Here is a 24,926-nt window from a genome sequence, read left to right as displayed (position 1 = left end):
GATACTTAGGTATAATAATATGTTGCTTTTCAGCAGCTTAACAAGCATCAATTTAGAGATCTAGAGTTTTCAGTGCTATCTGGATATCAAAAAGATTTGAAATGATGATGCATCACAGTTATTTCTGCAAAAGGCAACCTTGCTAATTTAGGAGTGTGCAACATGTTTCTATTGTCCACCTTTCAGTATCTCAAAATTCAACACTGATTCCTTTCATTGTGTAAACCAGTATAAACCATTACTCCAGAGCTGTCTTGTCTACACCTGTGCTCATTTCACTCTAACCTTTTGGGCTTAAATTGCTTTCATAGGCAATTAAGTTTGGTATATGACCGAAAATAGACTTCTCTTTTTCAAGCTTCCACAGGTATCTGGAACAATCCTTCTGATCTTCCATCCAGAAATTTGTCACTGTTTTCTCAAAAATTAGCCAAAATATGAAAAATCTTTAGGAACAAGGTGAAGTGAGATAGTTAGGTCCACCTCTGTGTCAACCATGTCTGCTCTTGAAGAACTCATAATGTTATTAAGAGAGGAAAAGAAAATGATCAGTCCCAATTGGCCTTAGAAATTTTCAGTTTTTAAATTGGAAAATTCTTACCAAAGGAAAAAATATATAAAAGAACATCTGTCATCATACAAAAAAAAAAAAAATAGAGAGAAGAAGGGATATGAAGGAATGTAATATATACCTAGAAATACAGGAAGACAGCATATTTGCAGCATAATCTTCATCATTTTACCAAGATAAGAAAGTTTGAATACAAAGAAATAAGGTGGAGGTAGCAAGTTACACACGCCCATCATTCTGATTATCTTGTGGTCACCAAATATAACTAATATTATTATAACCAAAGAAAATGAACTCATCATTCGAGGAATAGCTACATAGTACCTTCTCGAAAGAGCTCATGGCTTATTGAGGGAGACAGAATCTTAGGTATATAATTATAATAAAATGCATTTAATGTATTAACAGATGTGGTATATCCCAAAGAGAACAAGATAAAACTTTAAGAAAACTCTGAAAATAGTGTTTTAATTAAGGGAAAAACATGTGCAATAAAGGCCTGTGCTTTAAAAAGGCTTGAAATGTAATGTAGGATTAGATTATGGTGGTGTTTTCCAGGTTCACTTTACAAGTAAAATAGTAAAGGCTGCCTGAAGCTCATTTTTGACCGCTCACTATATAATCGTATGAAGACGACGATATATATATAACTGCATCATAAAAAAATCAAGAGATAAATATGTTGGATTGGATTCTTGTTCTTACTTTTCCAGAGTATAATTTATTTTACTCTTAGGATGTATACATTTTCTTCAGGCTGTATGCTTAAAGACTTGGAGTTTCATGTAAGCTACAATGAGGAAAGAATTTTTTTAATTTAAAAAAATTAACCAATTTTTCGGTACACTACACTTTATTTCAATATTGGCATGTTTCAATGTGTTTTGCTACAAAGACACATATATAACTATCAAAAAATATAAACATAGGCTTTAAAATAAGAAAACGATTCATATGATTCAAGTGGTCACTCAAAATAACCCTGACTTTGTGGAAAAATGTCATTTAAGCCTCAAAATACTCCTTTCTTTACTGTGTTATCAGATTAACATGGATCTGCCTCACTTACATGCTTCCTACACTAAAACTTGGGAACTCTTTACGATTTATGAACTCCAAGGAGATTACAAGTATTGTCTACTTTGTAGGGAGCTGTAGAAAATAATGTATTTTATGGTGATAGTATGCTTTATGAAAATAAATATTATCTTAAATCACTTTACAGACTATGAATATGCTCTTTGTTCCTTTATGTATCTTATATCAGATGAAATTCCTCTTTTTCAACTCCCATAACTTTGACATCTGGAGAAAATTAATGGATATCAAAATTCAGATAGCCTGTGTCCATCAACTGGTCAAAACCGCCACCTACTGGTCAATTTTTGAATCTATTTTTCAGTTCATCCAAGCATTGCCTTACCATGGTAAAGTCCCTTTCTTCAAAACAGTAAAGATCATTTACAATAACAGGCTTACAGCAAATATTCTTTTAATAAAAATGCTCTAGGGATGAACCAAAAGTTACAAATTGCACAAACCTGCCAATAAAATCATCCCTTTTCCCAGCATCTTTGTCCCATGCAGTGATATCAATGATTCCTCCTCTTTCTTCATAAAGGTGAAAATCAAATTGTTCCCTCCACTGAGGATTCAATGTTTTTGGCATAATCTGGAAAAAAAAATCATTATTGTCATATTGCTAGCAGCTTTTAAAAAAAAACTTCAACCTGAGACACTAAATCAAACTTTTGGTACTATAGTATCTAGAAACGCATGCTGTGTGCTATTTGAAAAAAAGATTACAGAAATAATGGAGATGACTCATTCAATCTCCAGCATCTTTACTGAGTAGTACCTGAATGGACCTTAATGGATGTGTACTGAAAATCAAAAGATATCCTTTGATTATCTTAAGTAGCAGATAAGATATATAAACTATGCATAAGAGGTAATAATCTATGAAAGAAATAGTTCACTCAGATACTAGCAATATTTTACATAATCATAGTTAATACATTAAAATATAACTCATAGTCGTCATCTCATAATAAAGGAGGACGAGGATTTTCAGAGTTTTTTTTTCTCTTACTTGCCATACACATTGGAATCCTGACTTGAGTACATGAAAAACACACAATGAATTTCTGTGAGAGCAGGAGAAAAAAGCAAGTAGCTTTTGGGTGGTCAAATTTTTATCTTAGACTTATAGCACTGATGTAGTATCTCATGTTATAGATGGATAAGTTGAGACCTAGAGTTTAAGTGACACATCTAAGGTCAGTATGTTTTAGCATTTAGACACTAACTCAAAGTCTTCGATTAAAGCTTCAGAACTCGGTCAGGTGAGGTGACTCACGCCTGTAATCCCAGCACTTTGTGAGGCCAAGGTGGGCAGATCACAAGGTCAAGAGATCGAGACCATTCTGGCCAACATGGTGCAGCCCCGTCTCTACTAAAAGTACAAAAATTAGCTGGGCATGATGGCGCTTGCCTGTAGTCCCAGCTACTGGGGAGGCTGAGGCAGGAGAATTGCTTGAACCTGGGAGGTGGAGGTTGCAGTGAGCCGAGATTGTGCCACTGCACTCCAGCTTGGCGACAGAGCGAGACTCTGTCTCAAAAAAAAAAAAGCTTCAGGACTCTTCCCCCAAAACCATATGCCAAAAATGTTTGTGAAATAATAAATGAATATATATGAGTATATATGTATGTGTACACATATGTATGTATGCATACATATATGTGGATATACTCTTTGTGTTGCATATACAAGAAAAATATCTGAAATGTAATTCTGTAACTTCAAGTATTCAGATAAGTCATTTTATACAGTAGAGTCAATGAACAAAGTAACCTATATTGATAGAAATGGCATTTTAAAATTCCATTTACCACTGGGTTAAACAACAGTCATATTTGTTTCCTTGTTCTTTCTTTTTAGCAGGAAGGCATGCAGTGGCCTTTTCTCTTTTTAATGTATGGCAGACAAATCTTCAGATGTAAAGTTTGAAAGCAATGAAGTATGTTATATGCAAAGGTAATGCAAATGAATCACAATTTTTAAAGTTCATAATCTGAAATTAATCCGCAATAGATCAAGGAAAGAAAGAGCAAAGAGAGACACATGTCCATTGCTGGGTTTCATATTTCATACCTAAAGAGCAGAACTATAAAAATAAGTAATGTTTGAAGCCGAGTAGAACACGGAAATGGTGCTAACTAAGAAAGGACAAGACAGAAGTGGTCATAGGTATCTATCTTTGGAATCAGTAGCTACTTTAATATATGTTATTATGCCCCATGGCAGAAAAAAAAATGGCACTAAATGAAGGCTATGATAATTTAAATGTCTTACAATCAGGCTCAGATGAACTCCTATGGTATTTTGGGGTGTGGTCTGTCTTTACTTATCTGGCCTTAAACAGACTAAATTTCCATTTTTCTCTTTTAGGACTGCCTTCCCTATATGATTTCCTTCAGGTCGGATATAATGCCTTCCCTTTCCATGTGGGCACTCCAGCCAGTCTGCTAGCAGTACTCACTGCCTGCTAATGATGGGCTCTGTGATATTTCTAAACGACCGTAAGTACTAGTGAAAACTTCCTGGGCTGGAAGGGACCTAAGCAGGCTGTTTATCAAAAATCTATAGAAATTATGACACTAAGGTGAATAAATGCCCATCGGAATGGAATGTGATCTTTAATACAAGATGGATATGATCAGTTGTCCTAAGCTGTCTATGAATAACAGCTGTAAAAACTGACCACTAAAGAGGACATAGTTCATTACAACAGAGATAAGACGATATGGTTTGGTTCTGTGTATCAACCAAAATCTCATGTTGTATTGCAATCCCCACATGTTGGAGGAGGGGCCTAGTGGGAGATGACTGAATCATGGGGCTGGATTCCCCCTTGCTGTTCTCACGATAGTGAATGCATTCTCACAACATCTGGTTGTTTAAAAGTGTGTGGCGCTTCCCTTTTCACTCTCTCTCGCTCTGCCATAGAAAGACATGCTTGATTCCACTTTGCCTTCTGCCATGATTGTAAGTTTCCTGAGGCCTCCCAGCCATGCTTCCTGTACAGCTTGCAGAACTGTGAGTCAGTTAAACCTCTTTTCTTCATAAGTTACCCAGTCTCAGGTAGTTCTTTATAGACGTGTGAGAATGAACTAAAACATAAGACATGTGCCAAAAATATAGCTATGAATACTAGACCCTTATTCATTATTACTTATATCACTAATATTATTTTTTAATATATTATTACTACTAATATAATCGATACTATATGATATATTCTTACTACTATTGTTATTCTTCCTCTTCTGCTATTTTCATTTGCTGAGTCATTATGGACAAGGAAGTATTCTAAGCCCTTTAAATGCATAACTAATATATATTCATTTAATCTCAGTAACTCTGTTAGGTAGGCATTATTTTAACTCTCATTTTTACAGATGGGAAAACTAAGATATGGAGAGACAAAGTAATTTGTTCTAATAAATTTTAAAATTTGCTATTTGCATTGGTACAATTCAGGTTGGATAAAGTGTCTAAGAGTAACGTATGAAGATTTTTATGGCATGTAAAATAATGCTATTTGTAATACTGATATTAGCACTAGTTGTAATAATGTTAAAAGCTACAATCTTGGGAGGCCGAGGCAGGTGGATCACGAGGTCAGGAGATCGAGACCATCCTGGGCAACATAGTGAAATGCCGTCTCTACTAAGAATACAAAAATTAGCTGGGCGTGGTGGTGCACACCTGCAGTCCCAGCTACTTGGGAGGCTAAGACAGAAGAATTGCTTGAACCCAGTAGGCGGAAGTCGCAGTGAGCCAAGATCGTGCCACTGCACTCCACACTCCAGTCTGGTGACAGAGCGAGATTCCATCAAAAAAAAAAAAAAAAAAAAGCCACACTCTGAGTACTTTATGTGCCAGGCATGAACTCTGTGTTTTCTGGGTGGCTGTTATTGTTTTAATCCTCAGAGCTATGCCAGGAGATAGTTCCAACTATTATTCCTATGTTGTAGATGAAGAAATTGGGACATAGACAAGTAGTTTACGTGAGGTCACCTAGTACCTGAATGAAAAAATGCTATACAATTATTGGTCTTGTTTTCTGATAGGTTGTTAAAAAAAGTTTGTTAAGCATTTAAAAAATTATCTAGTGGTTTCATCTCCTAAACCAGGGCTATTAACCAACCAACGCCTTCCAAATATTGACAGGAACACAATAGAGATATGGTTACCTTGCTCTTGTACTTCTGATGCCCAAGCCGGAACTTCACGTAGGGGTCGCTCAACCCATTGGAATCCATGGCCTTGAGGTCTCTCCCTTCAATCAAGGTGATGCTGACTATTCCTCTCCAAAGATGTGATTTTCTGTGTAGGTCTGATAGGCGTAAACTTTGGGTCTGAAACTTTTGGCAAATGAAATTGAGTTAGGTTATTGTGTTTTAAACCCAAATACCTCATTTTGGCATTACCTTTTCTCCTGTTACGATTCTTCAAAAAATAAAGGATAGATAATTATAATTTTTTAAAACTAAAATAATTATGAATTATTGTTTGTTAATTATAAAATTAATAAATTATGAAATTATCATCTCATGATAAATTTGTAATGTAAAAGAGTTGAGTGTTCAAAATACAGCCTAGCTTTTCAATTCTTAAGATTACATGATGTAGATACTTCAAGAATATCAGAAAATATTTGCATGTGTGCCAAATAGGCTTATACCAAAATATATATACAATAAATGTTAGAAATATCAAAGGCCTCATTCATACTGTGGTATTTAATTTTTGAACTATTTAAGGTTTTTGAAGATCTCTTTATTTATGTTATAAACATATTTTAGGGGTGGTTTTTAATTGTAAGATTAGTTGCAAGTTCTATTCAGGTAGTTTAAAAACTTCTTTCTTGCCACATTTGGAGATTATTGAGCATCAGATTACTAAAGGACAATTTAAGTTACCACAAAATAGAAAACAAAATCAATACGCCCATCTAAGATGTCTTGCTTATACTAAAACTTTCATCACAAATATTTAAAATGTTTAAAGTTACACATGTGATTTATATTGGCAAGTATGTTTCTGGATTTATTTTACATTTTAGTATCTGAACATTTTCTTTAATAACTTTTAATATTCTTTTTGTTTGTTTGTTTGTTTAGAAACAGTCTTGCTCTGTCAGTCTGGCTGGAGTGCAGGGGTGTGGTCATAGCTGACTATAACCTCAAACTCTCGGGCTCAAGTGATCCTCCTATCTCAGCCTCCCAAGTAGCAGCCTCAGGCATGCACCACTGCACCCAGCTAATTTTTATTTTTTATTTTCATTTCTTTTGTTTGGTTTTGTTTTTAGAGAAAGGGTCTTGCTTGCTTGACCAGGCTGGAGTGCAGTGGCGTGATCATAGCTCACCGCAGCTTTGAACTCCTAGCTCCAAGTGATCCTCCTGCCTCAGACTCCCAAAGTGCTGGGATTACAGGCATGAGCCACCACACCTGGCTTAGACTTTTATTAAAATTGGCAAGTCTACTAAAAATGGCCATATAATCTCTTTAAACTAAAAAGGACATAAAACAAGCCATAGAAAGTAACTAAATGTGAAAACATTTTCAATCTGGATTCAACATCAAGCAGTACTATAAAAATTGTTTATTTCATATTATCAAACATGTTTTTTCTTCTTATAGTCATTTCATGAAGAAATTCGACATTCCTCTCAACCTCAAAGTACACTTCTAAATTATGGATTAGCACTACTTTCTACCTAATCCTGTATACGTTAATGTTACAAAGTTACAGTCTATTTTGTATAACTCTCCCTCCCACTTTGACTTCCTACCTTTTTCCATACCAGAGCAACACCATCGATATTTTTATCGTCATCATTTCACAGTGCTTCTATTAGGAAAATGAAAACTACATTCTCCAAAAGATAATACTTCTAATACTTGAACATTTCAATGAAAATCTTTGAAAATCACATTGCATATTTTCCTGCCTTGTTGAACACAGCACATTTTGAACCTTGCCTGGTGGCTCTGCCCTATGAATATCAATACAGACCTTTGTCTACACACTCTTCATCCCTGTGAGCTTCAAAAGCAGCATTTAAATGTGTTCTGAAGTGTAAAGGAGAATTCATGGAGAACCTGCAAGTTCTGCAGAACTCCATGCCCCCTTCAGCTGGAGCCCCACTGCTCCTGTCTGTTCTATATATTGAATTTCCACATTGGATTTTGTTGAACAGAGGATTTCTCAGATGAAAGTAATTGTTTAGAATTTGTTGCACCCAGTTATGGCTAAGGTCTTTGTTTTAGTTCTAAGGTTTCATGCAACTTATTATTATATAATCCAGCCGTAGATTTTGGTGTATGACTGCTTGGTTTGACCACTTCTGCTGCTGTTGAGACTGCCTCTAACAGCAGACTCTAGGGAATTGGGTTTTAAACTTTGGATTGGAAACTTTTTTAAGGAATATGAGTAGCAAAGAAAGAACCAAAGAAAACAAATGTAGCAAGCAAGAAGAAGTAATTATTTTAGAAAAGATCAAGGAGTTAATAGCTGCCAACTAATACAGAGCTTTAGAATTTAAAAGTGTACATGTCTACATTACAACGTTTGGTTCCCACGAAAACCCCATGAGGTCAGAAGGCAAGGCTTCTTAGCCCCATTTTACTGATGGAACTCAGAGTGGTTGTGCTCATAAATGGTAGATATGTGACTAGAACCCCAATATTTCTCATCTTTATTCCTGAGCTTCCCCAATACAAGTGTTTAGGTTGGAGATTCTCTCATAGGTTAAAAGGTAATCATGATTTAAACAAAATGTTTCCAAAGGATACTCTCCAGTTAAGTGGCGAGCACATGGCTAATTTACGAAACTACCTTTTACTTTTCTATTATATGACCACATGTGTTTATATTTATAATATTTCAGCTTGTTGAAGAATATACTTAATGCCATTTTTCTATGTGCTCTCTGGAAGCAGTCAAATAGTAGTTGGGTACAAGCTAGGTTACACAGTGTCTTCAATTAGCAAGGTGAAGTAAGTTTCTTTAATAGTGCCATGTCTAAAATAGTGCTTTCCTTGCTTGCTCCTCCTTTCATTTTGTTTTCTGGTATTTATTTATTTATTATTATTATTATTATTTTTGAGACAGAGTCTCGCTCTGTTGCCCAGGCTGGAGTGCAGTGGCCGGATCTCAGCTCACTGCAAGCTCCGCCTCCCGGGTTTAGGCCATTCTCCTGCCTCAGCCTCCCGAGTAGCTGGGACTACGGGCGCCCGCCACCTCGCCCGGCTAGTTTTTTGTATTTTTTAGTAGAGACAGGGTTTCACCGTATTATTATTTTTTAACATGAGAACATGAAATTGACTTACAGAGTGAGGGGGAGAAAAGCCATTTTCACTCTGTAAGTCAAGTTCATATTCTCATGTAAAGCTCACAGGAGGAGAAAAGATTCCATTTTCCATGGGGTCCTTTATGCTTTCACAGAAATAAAATGAACATAATAGAGACTTTACCTACTGCCATTAGTTGCTGTGAAATGCTGTTCTATAACCCAGAAGAACATTTCCAAAACAACTTGGGGAGCTAAGTGGGAGGAAGAAGGAGAACATTTCTTCATAAAAACAGGGCTAATGGGTATGGTAATTATGGGGACCTGTGCATAAGGCTAAGAAGAAGAAATAAAAAAGTTTCAAAGATATTCTAATCAGATATTTTTTAAGTGATATTTTCTTCTTCAATAATTTTTGTTCAAAATGGTACTTCTCTACAAAGAAACTCCATAATTCAACTGTAGATTTTATTGAGCAACTGCATAGTCATGAAACTGTTAAATATTTAGTCTATGCGTGAAGAAGTGAGACTTGAAATAAAATCACAGGTTAAGGTAAAAGATATAAACATAGGCAATCAAAAGCAGAAGAGATAAGCATGGAACATAAATGTTCACTCACATCTTCCTAGCAATTTCTGGCTATATAACTTGGGCATGTTTCTCTCTCTCTGGGACTCAATTTTCTTATCTTTGATTTGTCAAGGCTGTACTTCAGGGCCCTAAGTGTACTAACAACCCTTTTCTGTGTGTACCTACGGGTGGAGGGAGGTTGTGTGTTCAGGGGCCTACAGAGAAAGAAGTACACTCCATCAACAATGAAGATTTAGCTTGCTCAAGATAGTCATTTATTACTCTTACTTATTTTTAAAATCAAAGTTCTGGGGAGCTCATTGAAGGCGTGAGGATGGGCAGAATACCACAGCAAAAAGAAACTTTGCAAACCATGGAATTCTGATGCTCTCCAAGGTATCTTCTGAGTCACTTGCTGCTCTGTTTAAAAAGTTTCCTTCCTCTGTACAGTAAATCTCTCAAATATGTGGTCCACAGACCAGTGGCATTGATGTCACCTGGGAACTTTTTAGAAACTAGAATCCTCTGACCCCATCCAGACTAACAGCATCAGAAACTCTGGGAGTGGAGCCGGGTATTCTGGTTTAACCAGCCTGCCAGGTGATTCTGATACACACTCAAGTGTGAGAATCCTTGCTTTGAAAGTTATGTGGAGCATGCACACTGGCTTCTCTATGTTCTAATAACTATTAATACAATTGTAAAAATTAACATTAATATTATTTATACTATTTAAAGTCACTTTTTAGTTCTGATTAGGAGACATATTGGTCTAGATATCTGGGGTATTTAAAAAGAGAAGCAGGACCCTACTGAACAATTATGAAAAGTTGTGCTTCTTTTCTTCCTTTATTATTTTTCTCATAAATATATCTAAATAACACATATTTATTGAAGTGTTGATAGTCCACCAAAATCACTTAAAGCACCTAAAGGGCAAAGAGTATTAAACAAATCCAAAATATCATTCAATAAGATTTGCATATTGCAGCTGGTACTTAGTTTTCTAAGGTAATGATCTCAACTAGGTCCTTGTTGAATTAGAAGTCTTGTTGAGGGGGACAAGAAAAAAGGCAAGAAGACTAAAAAGAAAAAAACCAACCTAGTTCTTCAAAGCAAAGAACAAAAACAAAGCCCTTAAAAGGAAAGAACAATCCTTGAACTTGTAGGGTAGTTGTTCTCAAATTCTAGCAGTCAATTTGCTGGAATTGCATGATTCTCTGAGATGTGACTCAGTTCTTATGGAGTAGAGCCGAGTCTGTATTTCAGCATGTGCCCCATGTGATTCTCATCCATCCAAAGTTTAGGATCCACTTTCATAAGGAATATTCATCCAAGTTCATAATTAATAAAGAATATCAAGACACCAGTTAGCAATACAGATTTCAAAGCATGAAGCAATTAGTCCATAACAGGTATCTTTAGTAAGATTTTAGAACAAATGAGCTGGCAATTTAAAGAAAGTGTTAGTTATATTATTCCTTGAAAAAAATTAAGATTACAATTCCTTTGCCTATGTACAAAATAGGTTAGTATAAGGAATAGGTTTTCAGTACAGTAAGTTGGCTCTCAGAAATCACAGCTCGCCGGGCGCGGTGGCTCAAGCCTGTAATCCCAGCACTTTGGGAGGCCGAGACGGGCGGATCACGAGGTCAGGAGATCGAGACCATCCTGGCTAATACGGTGAAACCCCGTCTCTACTAAAAAATACAAAAAACTAGCCGGGCGACGAGGCGGGCGCCTGTAGTCCCAGCTACTCGGGAGGCTGAGACAGGAGAATGGCGTGAACCCGGGAGGCGGAGCTTGCAGTGAGCTGAGAGCTGGCCACTGCACTCCAGCCTGGGCAGCAGAGCAAGACTCCGTCTCAAAAAAAAAAAAAAAAAAAAAGAAATCACAGCTCATGCAAGCTCAGAAAAAAAATAAATGAACTGAATGGTTGAACTTACTTGTGCATTTTTGCAATAAGGACTCTGCAGCTCTGCTTTGCAGAAGCCCAGGACAGGAAGAGCTGGCCTGCTGCACGTCTGGATGGAAATGAATGATCAGAGCTGTACGGGGAAGGTTTGTACCATTCTCAACCCCTCATTTTGATCAGCAGTTTGAATTACTCTTCAGAAAACATTAGTTGAGAAAATTTGTATTTGCCTCTCAAGTCACTGTCAGAAAATGTCTTATAGCACAATGAAGATAAATGTCAACGCAACTCTAAATTTCCAGCCACTAATTTCTTTAGTAGAATGATGCTGCAGTGGTCAAGGAAATGAAGCCCAGAGATTATATAGTAATAGAGCCTAATTAAGTGATTTCAGGTTTTTGTTAATAGGTGTATCAGAGAAAATAACTATAGCAAGAGAAATCATGAAAAGAATAATTGTTTCCAAGTCTGCTGCTTCAAAATGTCGGAATAGTGATACGCTTTCAAAAAAATAAATGTGATATGAATAGGCAATAAATAAGATCATATTAACCCTGCATCCCACATGCAAATCTTTTGTAATGATTAAAGAAGTATCTCTAAACTAATAGGGAAATTTTGTTCCACGTGACACCTCCCTTTCCTGCCTTTGCTATGAAAAAGTAACCCAAAGATCCCTTCACTACCAAGACCAAGAGTAGCAAGGGATGGATTAAGACAGATACAGCTGAACAGGAACTCCTCAGGGGAAGTTATCATGGTGGGACTGAAAGTTTATATTACAGGTCTTCTGGAGCAGTTAAAGAAAGTTTCTTAACAACAGTATTATGATGAGATTAGAGTCGTCAGCCTTAATAATATCAACAGAGAAGACTGGATTAGGGCAGTCGGAAAGGTGGATTAAATCACACAGAAAGAAAGGAACATTTGTTGTGCAGCAATTACATGCTGCTGTTTTCACACTCCAGTGTTTTTCATGACAGGAATCTTATTTTAAGGTAAATAAACTGAGGTATAGAGAAGGTAAGTACCCCACTCAAAGCCAAATGACTAGAGATTGGCAAGGCTGAGATTTGAATCTAGAGTTGCTGAGACCTAATCCATGATTTCCACCCCCACCCACCTATATTTCCCTTTTTTTGATAGAGACTAAGAAATTCATGGTACAACAAAAGAAATTAATTGGTACAGAAGTTTTCAAAATACTTTGCCTGTCACTTAGGTGAAATGTATCCTTGGTTATAGATGATCAACAAAGGCTAATCGAGGGATTAGAGGAAGTAAGAGTAGGCGGGTGGTAATAACCCCAGCATATGTTATTCACTTTTTAACAAATTATAGTTTAATGTCTGCTAGTAAGGTGGTGAAGTCATAGAATCTAGCATCTAAATTGGGAGCATTTCTATATTCCAGTTCTAGTTAAAAGGTTTAGTAATTCTATTCCTTGAAAAGATGGATCACTAACAATGAGATATTTTATTTTTCTAGATCTTGATTTAAAAATAGATCAAAATAAAAACAATCTGTTTAGACTTAATATGCGACTAAGGGAACACAGTTAAACCAATCCCCTTCCTTGATATGTACACATAATCCTTGGCTTTTGTTATCCTGGATTTTATTACCTGTGTACAACCTAATCCTTCCAAATGAGACCCAGACACTGAAACAGGGAGTGAAAGACATTGCTTATGTGTTTACAATAAGCCATGTGTGGAATCAGCTCTTTCTTCTATTTTCAGCACAGGGTGCATGTGCTTTTATTTAATCAAATGATCCCCGAGACACTACAAAGAAGAGATAATGACAGCTTAGAATGACTGTTTTGTGCTGCAAAGACGAGTGTGGAGCAATTAGCTCAATCCCAGGCACAGGCCTGTTCTATCTTTTCCTTTTCCTGCTGAGTTTATTCGAGTGAATTGCACCTGGATGATGAAGTCCAACAAGTGCATTTGTTCTGCCATCCATCCATCCTCTCAAGGTAGGATTGCTTTTACAGAAAACCCTCTCGGTGCTTTGTCCAGCCCAGTCTGAAGTGTCTCATCTTATAATAAAGCTTTGATCCTTTTTTTCTTGGAAGATGATTTACTGGCACCATAATCCTTAGCGAAATTCTGCTGGTTTTTAATCCTTAAACTTTCTTTTATATTTCCATTGCTTCTTGATACAATTTATGGTGCCAGGAAGTTCTTTATGTTTACTTAAGATGTTTTAACTATCCTCTCTAACTTTAATCGTGGCCAAAGAAAAGTTTTAAAGCTTTTACTACATTTGTTTGAAAATACATACAAATAGAAAATCATCATATATATTGTAATCTTTTGGGCTTGCTGAAATAATCTACAAATTTCTAGCAATAATATGGGAAAGGAATAATAGTCTTGGGCTTGCCTTACAGAGACCTGTTTTTTTTTTGTTTTCGAGACTGTTAATTAAAAGTTACACATATTTTTGAGTATAAATACATCATACTTAAAAATGGAGATAATTCCTGAACTCATCTTGGGTGGATGTTATCTATGGTTGAGTTGTTCAGCATGTAAGTGCTTCAGTACAGGATTCCATTCTTGTTTTAAAAAGTCAGTAACTCTTCTCCTTAGCCTTCAATCTTCCTTCACACACACTTTTGCTTGACCTGACCAGAAGGCAGTACTCTGACATAACTTCTAAATTGCTTTGTATTTTTCTATGTACTCTTCTTTGCCCATTGTGACCTTTTTCTTGATTTTTATATGAAGTATCTTGGCATGTTCCAGGCTTTTCCACTTAAAATATATTTAAATTTCTCTTTGATTCACTGCAATGTTCTTTTTTTTTTTTTTTTTTGAGACAGAGTCTTGCTCTGCCGCCCAGGCTGGAGTGCTGTGGCCGGATCTCAGCTCACTGCAAGCTCCGCCTCCCGGGTTCACGCCATTCTCCTGTCTCAGCCTCCCGAGTAGCTGGGACTACAGGCGCCCGCCACCTCGCCCGGCTAATTTTTTGTATTTTTTAGTAGAGACGGGGTTTCACCGTGTTAGCCAGGATGGTCTCTATCTCCTGACCTCGTGATCCACCCGTCTCGGCCTCCCAAAGTGCTGGGATTACAGGCTTGAGCCACCGCGCCCGGCCTGCAATGTTCTTGTAAGGTGGTTTGTTCAATTAATTCTTTTACCAGAGTCTGTAAGTCCACTCAAAGGCGATAACTAAAAAGAAACGTAAGCATGCTAAATATTTGAAAACACTGCACTAAGTTACCACCTTTAAGTGAGAAGTTAGTCTTTAATACAATTTTTACTTAACTTGATTCTCATAATTTTTATTGTTTTCATGAGAAACATGGTAATTGTCATATCCACCGCTTAATATTTTTTATCCTAAGATAGTGTTTTGATGAATAACAAATGTTATGCTTTCGGACAATTAGACTATCCCTGTACACAGTCTTTTCTTTCCATTATTTTGCTCTCAGGAAAATTAAGATATAGCAAGTAGCCCTGATGTTCCAGATGAGCAAGTTTTTACTAGGATGTAGTTTCACTCAGTGTAAATCAGTTGCTATCTCTTGGACACATGTATTGATCTGTATAAATCCTGATAGGAATTTATTTTAAATCACATCCTGCTTAACCCACAAAGCACATGTATACTCTTCATGCAAGATTTTATCTGAGTTATTTAGATATTTTGCATATCTGAAAATGTCCCTGGGTAACCTCCTTTCATATACATCTCCTCTAAAAGTTCATCAGAATAACAATATTGCTTGGGTAAAGAGCAGTGGGGTCAATTCATTACCAGAGTGACCTTTGAATGTGACTATGGAAGACAATACTCAAACAAAGTAGGCTTGGTCACTGATTTTCTGATTTTGTAAATGGCATATCAGACACAGCAGTCTCATGGCTCTTAAACACATCCATCCATTGGTGGCTAACACAGCTGCTGAAGAAAAGGGTCAAATAATGCAAGAAGAATTTGAAAGGGTGTCAATCAAAAATAACAGGTTAAGGAACGGCTTTATTTATACGAAGTATCTTTATTCATCATAAACTCAAAGAGGGACTCTACTGCTCTTCAAAGTTCTTCAAAATATTTATTTGTATGGCATTCAGAGAGAGAGAGAAATATTGTTTCTGATCATGCCATCTGGGTATCTCAAGGCAATGACATCAGTTTGATGGGCCTTACTTTCCTCATTGGTAAAACAGATGACCCCTAAAGGTTCTGCCTATATGACCCAAGTCATTTGTCAACTGTTCATTGTCATAGGCCGAGAGAAGACATTACCACCAGGCCTTGGATACAAGAAAGCTTGCTTATTTTTAAAGTTGCACATTTGTTATTCTAGGATCAAAGAGTTCAAGAGATTGAGAAAGGTTATTAAAGAATATTTGAGGATGAAAACAACCAAATGGAAAGTACTGGTAAGTGGAAAACTTGGAAGTAGCAAAGAAGATCTTGAGAGCGCCACTTGAAAGGGAAACACTTGAAAAACTATTAATTATGAAGTTGGTCCTGGTGACAAATCTTCATTCACAATGACCAGCGTGCACATTTGCTGCACATAGAACAAGTTCAACCCAGAGCACCCCCAAATGCTACTCTGAAGAAGTGTGCCATTTCCTTTTTTTTTTGAAACAGAGGTTTGCTCTTGTTGCCTGGGCTGGCGTGCAATGGCACAATCTTAGCTCACTACAACCTCCTCCTCCTGGGTTCAAGCAATTCTCCTGCCTCAGCCTCCCGAGTAGCTGGGATTACATGCATGCGCCACCATGCCTGGCTAATTTTTTGTATTTAGTAGAGACGGGGTTTTGCCCTGTTGGTCAGGCTGGTCTCAAACTCCTGACCTCAGTTGATCCACCCGCCTCAGCCTCCCAAAGTGCTGGGATTTACAGGTATAAGCCACCGGGCCCGGCCAGTGAAATAGTTTTTGGATAAAGCCGTCATTTAAAGTCATGGAACAATTTAAAAGCACTAATTCTGTGTGTTCCGGGACAATGCATGAACATATAAGAGGAATTATTATTTCAGCAAAGTACAGAGTAACTTCAATGAAGGCAGCCATACAGTGTAAATGAAGAGGGTATAATTACTAAAATAAACTCACAACAATAAAAAGCTGCAAAAAAAAAAAAAAAGTGTGCGTGCATTCAAGCTGGTAAGGATGAATAAATGTAGCTTATACTTGCTCACTGACCAACACATGACTTAATCTGGTACCTGCCAGTCTACTTAAGAGACCCTACAGCAAATACTAAAGTTCTAAAGAAAACAAACGTAGTTTTCAATCATGAACAGTTTGAGAGCCAAGAAAGGAAAATGGCCAGGCCCTAAGAGTGTAGCATTTTCACTGCAATATCTATTGTTACATTAAGCATATACCAAGTGTGAATTTTCAAAGAAAGAGGAACATTCTTAAAGGAAAGCAGTAAGTGCATTAGTAATAAATCGTGCTGTGCATAATGCAGAATTAGAACAGAGAAAGAAATGGATGGTCATTATGAGGCTGTTATGCCTTAAACATCAAAGAGTAAGTTAAATTGAAATGACATTTAAAACAAGTAATCTGTGAGTCATCATTTTGTCTTTATTTAAATCAAAAGAGTTGCTGTTTTCTAAATTATAGGATTTCTTTTCAAAGAAAGAGAACTGATTAGTATATATCTAGGACAGAATTCTAGTACAGATCACTGTAACAGAAGTAAATATTTTTCTCAAATGGAAACGGAGCAGAAAATTCTAATCTCATTTTACAAGAGAGGAAAGAAAGAGCCCTCATGGACCTTCTAGATGGCACCATTATATTCCCAGAGAGTCCCTGAGACTCTAGCTTCTCAGAATTTGGAATAAACTTAATTTCATAAAATGACTTCAAAGAAATACGTTCAATTTATGAAGCTCTTAATTTTTACAAGTATAGAAATAAAAGTGTTAGTTACCTAGATGACTTAGAAGATAATAAAGGAGGCAAATGAATACATCTATCTGGAAGCCTATCTTAAAAAGTGAAACTCTTAATTGCCATTTAACTTTCAAAATTGCTATCCAAAACCAAAAATCAAGAATATTAACAAAAAAGATTTAGACATTACCCTCCAAAAGAGAGACTTCACAGAGAAATAAGATCCAACCACTTCATTTTCTGAAAGTTCCTAAAAACAAACAAATATTTAGCTACATTTTGAGACGTTTTTGAGAATACTTAATTAGTATTATAAATCCAAACAAATAAAATCAAAGCAAATTAAAAAACCAAAAATTATATATCCTAAAGATACTTGGGATATTTAAAAACTGTAAGTTTTCTTCCCTTGAATAAGTTAAAATTTTTGTGAGTAAAGTTTAGAGAGGATTATTTCTGTAATTTTTTAAGAGTCCACTTACCTTTTTATTCTTAATTATTCATTAATATATTTTAGAGTCTGATGGTTTATTATAGAAAGTTAACTGTTTAAGCATATTTTAAGATTCTAAAGTAAAGCAGGTATTTATTCCTTTTAACAAAACAATTGTGTTAACCATAGAACTTCAGAGCATTTTTAAAGAATGACTGCAGAAATCTTATATATAAACACGCACCTAGTCAAATTTGGTTTAAATTTTTACAAAAAAAATCCAAATTTTATAATACAATTAACAAATATAATAAGTGACTTAGTTAACTGAAGTTCCCTGACCATAATTTTAAAAAGAAATGAATACTGAGAGAGTTGGCTATTGGACTAAAAGTAATACAGTGGATTCAAGTAGAATAGTTTATTACTTAATCCTCAGACTTTTATAAAGGAAACCAATTCAACTTTGGGAGATAAAAAAATAGCTATCCATTTTTAAATAGAATATCTAAATTACATGCTTCCCATAAACATTAAAACTTTGCATTCTGTCTCTGGGTGTCAGTTATGATAAAGTTTCAGTAAGCTGATGACAGTTATGGGAAAGTATCAATAGTTGACACTGTGATAAAGAGGAAGCACTTTTGCAGCTTCCTTGATTGTTCTATGATTTTGTGTTAGCAATTAAGATTTTGGAGGTGAGGTGGGATTTATGATGATCAAGATTTAGGACTTAGGCTTCTCTTTTAAAATTTGAGAAACAAAAATATTAGCCACATTTAGATCCACTGAAGTCCCCAGGCTGTGCTTTTCATGCCATGTTTAATTACTTCTGTCATTCATCAGCTAAAATTTATATTTCATTTTACAATCCATGTTCTCATGTAAATTTAGGCCTTTATTTCAGAGGAAGCAATTTAATTTTCTTGTGGACCCCTGTGCCATTTACAACAGACCAGCCAAAGCCTTCCTTTCACTAGAGTCTAATAATAATAACAATAACAACAACTACAACAACAATAATAAGACACCTGGCATTACAAAATGAGTCGTAAACAGAAGTGGTGATTGTATTATAGAGAACAAGAAAAATAGCACAAACTATTCATGAATTCCAGAGAAAACTTATCTTAAAGCATAATTGTAGATATTTAGTTACGCTTCAGTCTTCACCAAGATAAGAGACTAAGTGAGGCAAAGTGACTTTTTAAAATTGCTAAAAGTATAAAGTACCAGCAAAGGGAAACAGAACAAAAAACAGAAATATCAATTGATAATGGGAAATTATTGAAGTTATTCTGAAAGATGAATTGTTAAACTGTTTCTACTAAGATTTCTAATTTATAAAAGTAGTAAGATGCATTGGGAATATCTTATTTATTTCTGTTTTTGCCTCTAAAAATCTAACATACACTAAGAAAATTTCTCCTAAAAGATAAAAAATCTAATTATGAATCTAAATATTAACCAACTTTTAGACTAAAAAATATAGAAAATAAATTTTTTTCCACAGGGAAATAAAACTAAAGGATGGCTTATTTTTTCTAATAAATGCATATAATGTGATTTTTTTCAGCCTTCATAAATCACAGAAATCTTTAAAGTCTTTTTTATCAGCTGGAATAAGGATTAGTCAACAAGTTTTTATAAAAAGTGATATTTTAAAATTAGTCTTAACATACAGAGCTTTAAACACAACACATACTATTATAATTTGGCAATTCTTCAAAACTCAAAACCTTCACAATTGATTTGAAATTGTGAAGCCTGATATTCAAATGTAAGAGTCAAGTCAGCTAGCATTCCTGATTACAAAAGCATGCTTTCATAGGAACTCAATTTCCTTTTATCAATACTATTTTGGCCACTTAAGAGATTAAAAAATAAATACACAAACAAATCATTTATATAAACTTTCCTGGTCAGATTGCAATCACTGTTCATCAAAGCCATGGCTCTTGGATGCTTCCATCCTAACAATAAGGATGCCTCACGATATTGACTAAGCTTATCAACTGTTATGTTAACCAGGGCTTTGGAGCCAGGATCCTGACAAAATTATAAATCGTTTCACTGTATACATTTAGGGTCCCTTAAGACCAACAAATCTCTCCCAGTTTCACTCAATTTAATAACTGTCCATCTGTCTATCCATCCATCCGTTCATTCATCCTTCCATCTATCTATCTTGTTAAATTAAAAGGCCATGTAATCTGTACAGCAGCCCTTAGTTCTGTTATCCTGGAACCCAGTTATATTAGTTCTCCCCTTTTAATCGGTCCAGGAAGGATCTTAAGAAACTGGCCGACTCACTTGGTAACACATGCCACCAATGTGAAGGCCACCCAGCGACCACACAATAAACATCCTAAACCTGAAACACAAGCACTGTGGAATTCACCCTTTCACTGAGATTACATTTTGTCCTTTCACTTTGTACCAACTCATCCATATGTGCTCCAGAAGAATCCACAACATTAAGCCAACAAGAGCAGTCAAATAAATGTAATGCCATTGTCACAGCAAATCCCTGTAGCTACGAATTACAAGATATAAAAAAATTTATTTTATGCCTTTGGGGAAATATTGTCAAAATAGCAAGGAAAAACCATCTCAACATAAAATTTAATTATAGCTCCATGTATTTTGTGGGACTAATGAAGTATCTACTGACATTATATTATCTCTGTTTTAAGTAAACTTACTATAAATTTAAGGACTTGGTTACCAGGTGGGGTCAAAAGGTATTCTCTGATAATAGAAATACTCACTGCTATTTACCAGTTGTTCATTGCTGCAATTTGGAATCTCAGAAGTCTTGCTTATGAGGTTGATTTTATAGCATTTCCAAATAATACAGATTTTGGAGTACAAACAATGGCAAAGTAAAAATCTTTTAAAATAATTTTATGTTTACTTCAAAAACACCGAGCATATTCTTTTTTTTCAAAGACATATGCATAGTGACTAGAAATATGGCACCCAAGAAAAACCATTTTGGTCACTCATAGTTGAGAAAGTCTATGACCAAGAGTTTTCATTTTTGCCGCTTTAAAAAAATTGTGTATTTATTATCAGGATATAAAGTTTTTGTGGAAAGAACTTGATAGTTGCTAAATAATGACTTTTTTTCATCATGTCTAGCTGACTGTGTGAGATACTTAAAGATGTGTTAATCTATTTCTCCACCGTTAGTTAAATTAAAACACTTAGAGTTTTCGCTGATGCATTTTTAATGTGTCATCCAAGGTGTCAGGTTTAACTACTACGCCCTGCAGACTTATGGAGTTGAAAGTGTTCTCTAGTTTAAATTAATGATCTCCTTGCCAAAAGTCTTATTAAAAATTGCTTCATTCAACCAATGAATAAAGTGTTTTATAGTTCATTAAAATTATGCTAAGTGGTTATAATAAAATCTTTATAAAAAGATGTATTATTTAAAAAAGATATAAGCTGTCAAGTAACAGAAGATATGATAATCAGACACTGTCACAGTAGTCTGTATTATATTATTCAAAGGATGAACTTTTCTGAAAGAAAAACAATTCTAAACTGTTATTGTCAAGAATATGAATTGCAATGTGTATGTTTTTATATCATCACAATAATATTTCTCATATAATTGAGGTAATTTATTGAAATAAATAATAAGTTTATTATTATCTCACCTTTACCCATTGGTAAATTCATTATTCTAGGTTAAAGCACACACATACACACACACACACACACACATACACAATGTAATGTAAAATCATAATTGCTTACTGTTTGATAGAGCCAATTATTTCATTACATTTTTCCATTTTTGGCTTCACCCCACAAAATGTATTCACAAAATACATATAAATCATCTCTTTTGAGTTCATGAAACTTTCTTCATGAATAATTTAACCTTAGAATAAATTATCAGTGATAAGTTTCTCCTAAAGAATAAAATATTGCAATAATCCAAAGCACTACCATTTCTCTGCTAAAACACATTTTTGTAACATAAGAGTAACTCTTTCACCTGGATAATTCTTCTGTTGCCCAAGTTTAAGGAGACATCAGTCCCTTTCTTCTTAAAATAACATAATTCTATAACAGCTGAGTGTGGGGCAGAATTCAAAATGTGCATAATAGAAAGTGTGCTTGTGGAAAACCAGAATGAGTCTTTTAAAGGATGATTCTGTCCCTAGAAGAGGAAATATTATAGAATTTATATCTATATACTTGTTTATATGCCATTCAAATATAATGCATACTTTATACATTCTTGTTTTTCGGATGTAAGTTTAGATGCATTTTTTCCTATGTATTGCTAAGTGGTAATACAATTACCCACCCACCCACCCCCAAAAAATAATAAGTTAGTCCGAACAGCAGTTAGGATCTCCCTGTCCTCAAGCTGGAGATTCTTCTTTTGATTTCAATAGTTAAATACGACCCCACATTATGTGAGTGCCACAAATAATAAGATTTCCATTGAAAGAGCCTATTATTAGCAGAAGTATGGTTACAAAAATAGGCAAAGAAATTTCATTACAGAAAGCCAAGATGATGAAAATGACGAGTAGATGCTTAAGGAATGGGAAATTCCATGAGCTGATTCACATTGTATAGTGGGGAGACAGGCGTATTTAAAAGAACAACAACTGTGTCAATTTAGCCCTTCTTCCTCTGTAGTTACATCACTTCTGAAAGAAACTAAGCAAAGGAAGAAAAACTCCATACTGGAGAGAATCTCTAACAACACTGGCTATCTTTAAGTCTTTGCTACAAAATTTACACTTCTTAGATTATCTATTCACCACTGACACTCAAAGACAGGCTGCATGCCAAAGCCCTTCCATGAAGATGCGGGAGACCTCATTCTGTAAATCAAGATTCCGAGGAAGAAAATGATCTATGTTTTTATGAAAAATTTACCTTTGAATTTGAACATAGTTATATATGAAATACCCATATTTAAATGTAATGCAAATAAAATTACACCCTATTTCCAAAAATAAAAAACGAAAAATCTGTACTCAGACGAGAATTTACAAGAAGATTGAAATATTTAGAAAATGATGCATTTTCATAAAACAGTAACATAGTAAAACCTTTAAAACTACACAGTATAGTCCCTTACCCCTTAGTTTCCCAGGAAGCACAATTTACTGGACGAAAAGATTCAGGGAGCAGTTTCAACGTAGCAGAGTGTGTGAAGGAAGGTGGACTAGCTAGTAATTGAAATGTCAAACTTTCCCCCCATTTTGAATTTAACATTGTGCTCTTGTAACACTAATATGGATGAATATGGCAAATGTTTTAGGGCACAGTAAAAAATCTGAATGAATTAGCAGGTGTTCAGTATGTTCTCACAGAAAAAAAAAAAATCAAATGAGTTAACCAATTTTACTTCACTTAGTATTCAATATCCCCATTAAAATTTTCAAAGTTGAAAATCCCTTAGGCTAAAACCCAAAAGCTTATGTTAACACTGTACTAAATATAATCTGCCAAGTACTCAAACGAGTGCTGTTAGACATAGGAATTCTGTATCTTCAGTTGGAAGCTTGAAAAATGTATCCATTTGAATACATAAATGGATTGCTAATAATAAATATAAACTCCAAGAATTTTAGATATAAAAACAGTAGACGATAGATGTTTATTATTCATTTTAAATTTTCTATATATGGAACAAAAGTATGTGATACACTTTTACTTAATTTATGTTTAAAATTATATTTACATTTAAATGTACATTTAATATAATTTTTAAAGAAGAATTTTTTTTTTTTTTTTTTTTTTGAGACAGAGCCTCACTTTGTTGCCCAGACTGGAGTGAAATGGCATGATCTCTGCTCACTGCAACCTCTGCCTCCAGGGTTTAAGCCATCTCCTGCCTCAGCCTCCCTAGAAGCTGGGATTACAGGCGTATGCCACCATGCCTGGCTAATTTTTGTATTCTTAGTAGAGACGGGGTTTCACCATGTTGGCCAGGCTGGTCTTGAACTCCTGACCTCAAGTAATCCACCTACTTCGGCCTCCCAAAGTGCTGGGATTACAGGTGTGAGCCACTGTGCCTGGCAGAATCTTCATTTCTGTTCTTCCTTTTATACAATAAATGGATTATTCCCATTAATTAATACTAAATATTATATAATATCTTGCTCTAGCATGTTAAATATATCTGAAAGAATATTGTTACATATTGATGGGTTGTCATGTTTTTTACACAAATATATCCAATTATACAAATTTAAAAAAATATACACTTTTAATATAACAATAACTTTATAATTACAAAGGAAAAAGAGTAATACAAACATGAACAGTGCAAATATTTCTTCAAAACATCTTGAAACTTTATTTTGATTAGTGAAAATCACAGTGAACATTAAGTTAGAAATATTCAGCAACCTTCCTTAATAAGCGTTTTTCATTTTATTAAAATAATAAAGTTTTATTTTTATTTTTATTCCCATTTTAATGGGAGTCCTGACTTTTTTGTGAGCCAAATTATTCTTTGATCATTAATGCCATAGGAATTAGGGAGAAAATGTACAGTAAGAGACACTTGTTCAAATAGATTGTCATTACCATAAATATAAAAACATTTTGATATATATATTAATTCACAGTAATAAAAATGACAAAATTAAAGAAAAGCTTAGGTAAAAGCATGATTCAATCAGAATGGAAGGAAAAAGATTGTCATGTTCCAGGGTCTAAAAAAATTAGTCACTATTAAAAAGGAATACTGACTCTAAGTAGAAATTTGAGGAGACAAGATTTTTCCAAGTAAAATCTTTTTTATTTATTTCAAGGTATATTCATATAAAAGTTGTTTCATCTTGATACCTGTGTCAAGAGTGGCAGCACCACTGAACAAATTAAACGCTTAGTTTATATTTTGCATATCTTACAAGTTGCAAAAGAGCTGGGGCTTAGTAAATTACAGGAACCATAAACTCCTCTCACTTGATTTCTTAACGTGAGAAGAGACAATGGGGAAAAATGGTTCTTATTGTATACTGTAAAGATGTAATGATACAGGAATTTATGAGTTTAGAAAGCCTCATACTCAATTTTCTGTGACCCCCCAAAATAAAATAAATTGTGCAAATCTTTCTTCTGTCTGGAGTTGTCCCTCCCCTAGCCTCATCATTTTATTCCTGGCGCGAAGCAATTTTCTAGACCCTGTTGCATATATAGTTGA

The 24,926-nt window shown here is 34.9% G+C and overlaps 1 protein-coding gene across 11 annotated transcripts in view; it reads right to left on the bottom strand.

Annotated features, from left to right (window-relative positions):
- MCTP1 (multiple C2 and transmembrane domain containing 1) overlaps positions 1 to 24,926 on the bottom strand; it is a 612,722-nt gene that overhangs the window by 203,636 nt on the left and 384,160 nt on the right. For 4 of the 11 annotated variants that reach the window (XM_033179117.1, XM_033179115.1, XM_033179116.1 and 1 more), the window contains 2 exons: positions 5,831 to 6,001; positions 2,113 to 2,243 (listed from right to left, as the gene is read on the bottom strand). In XM_033179117.1, the coding sequence (XP_033035008.1) occupies positions 2,113 to 2,243; positions 5,831 to 6,001 (302 nt within the window). Of the gene's footprint in view, positions 1 to 2,112; positions 2,244 to 5,830; positions 6,002 to 11,451; positions 11,530 to 17,491; positions 17,552 to 21,746; positions 21,912 to 24,926 lie in introns of all 11 variants that reach the window. The other 7 variants (XM_033179111.1, XM_033179112.1, XM_033179119.1 and 4 more) reach the window with 3 other exon arrangements.

Source organism: Trachypithecus francoisi, unplaced genomic scaffold (genome assembly GCF_009764315.1).
Source record: "Trachypithecus francoisi isolate TF-2019V2 unplaced genomic scaffold, Tfra_2.0 Lachesis_group2, whole genome shotgun sequence".
Classification (NCBI taxonomy): domain Eukaryota; kingdom Metazoa; phylum Chordata; class Mammalia; order Primates; family Cercopithecidae; genus Trachypithecus; species Trachypithecus francoisi.
This window is presented reverse-complemented; position numbering and strand designations above follow the sequence as displayed.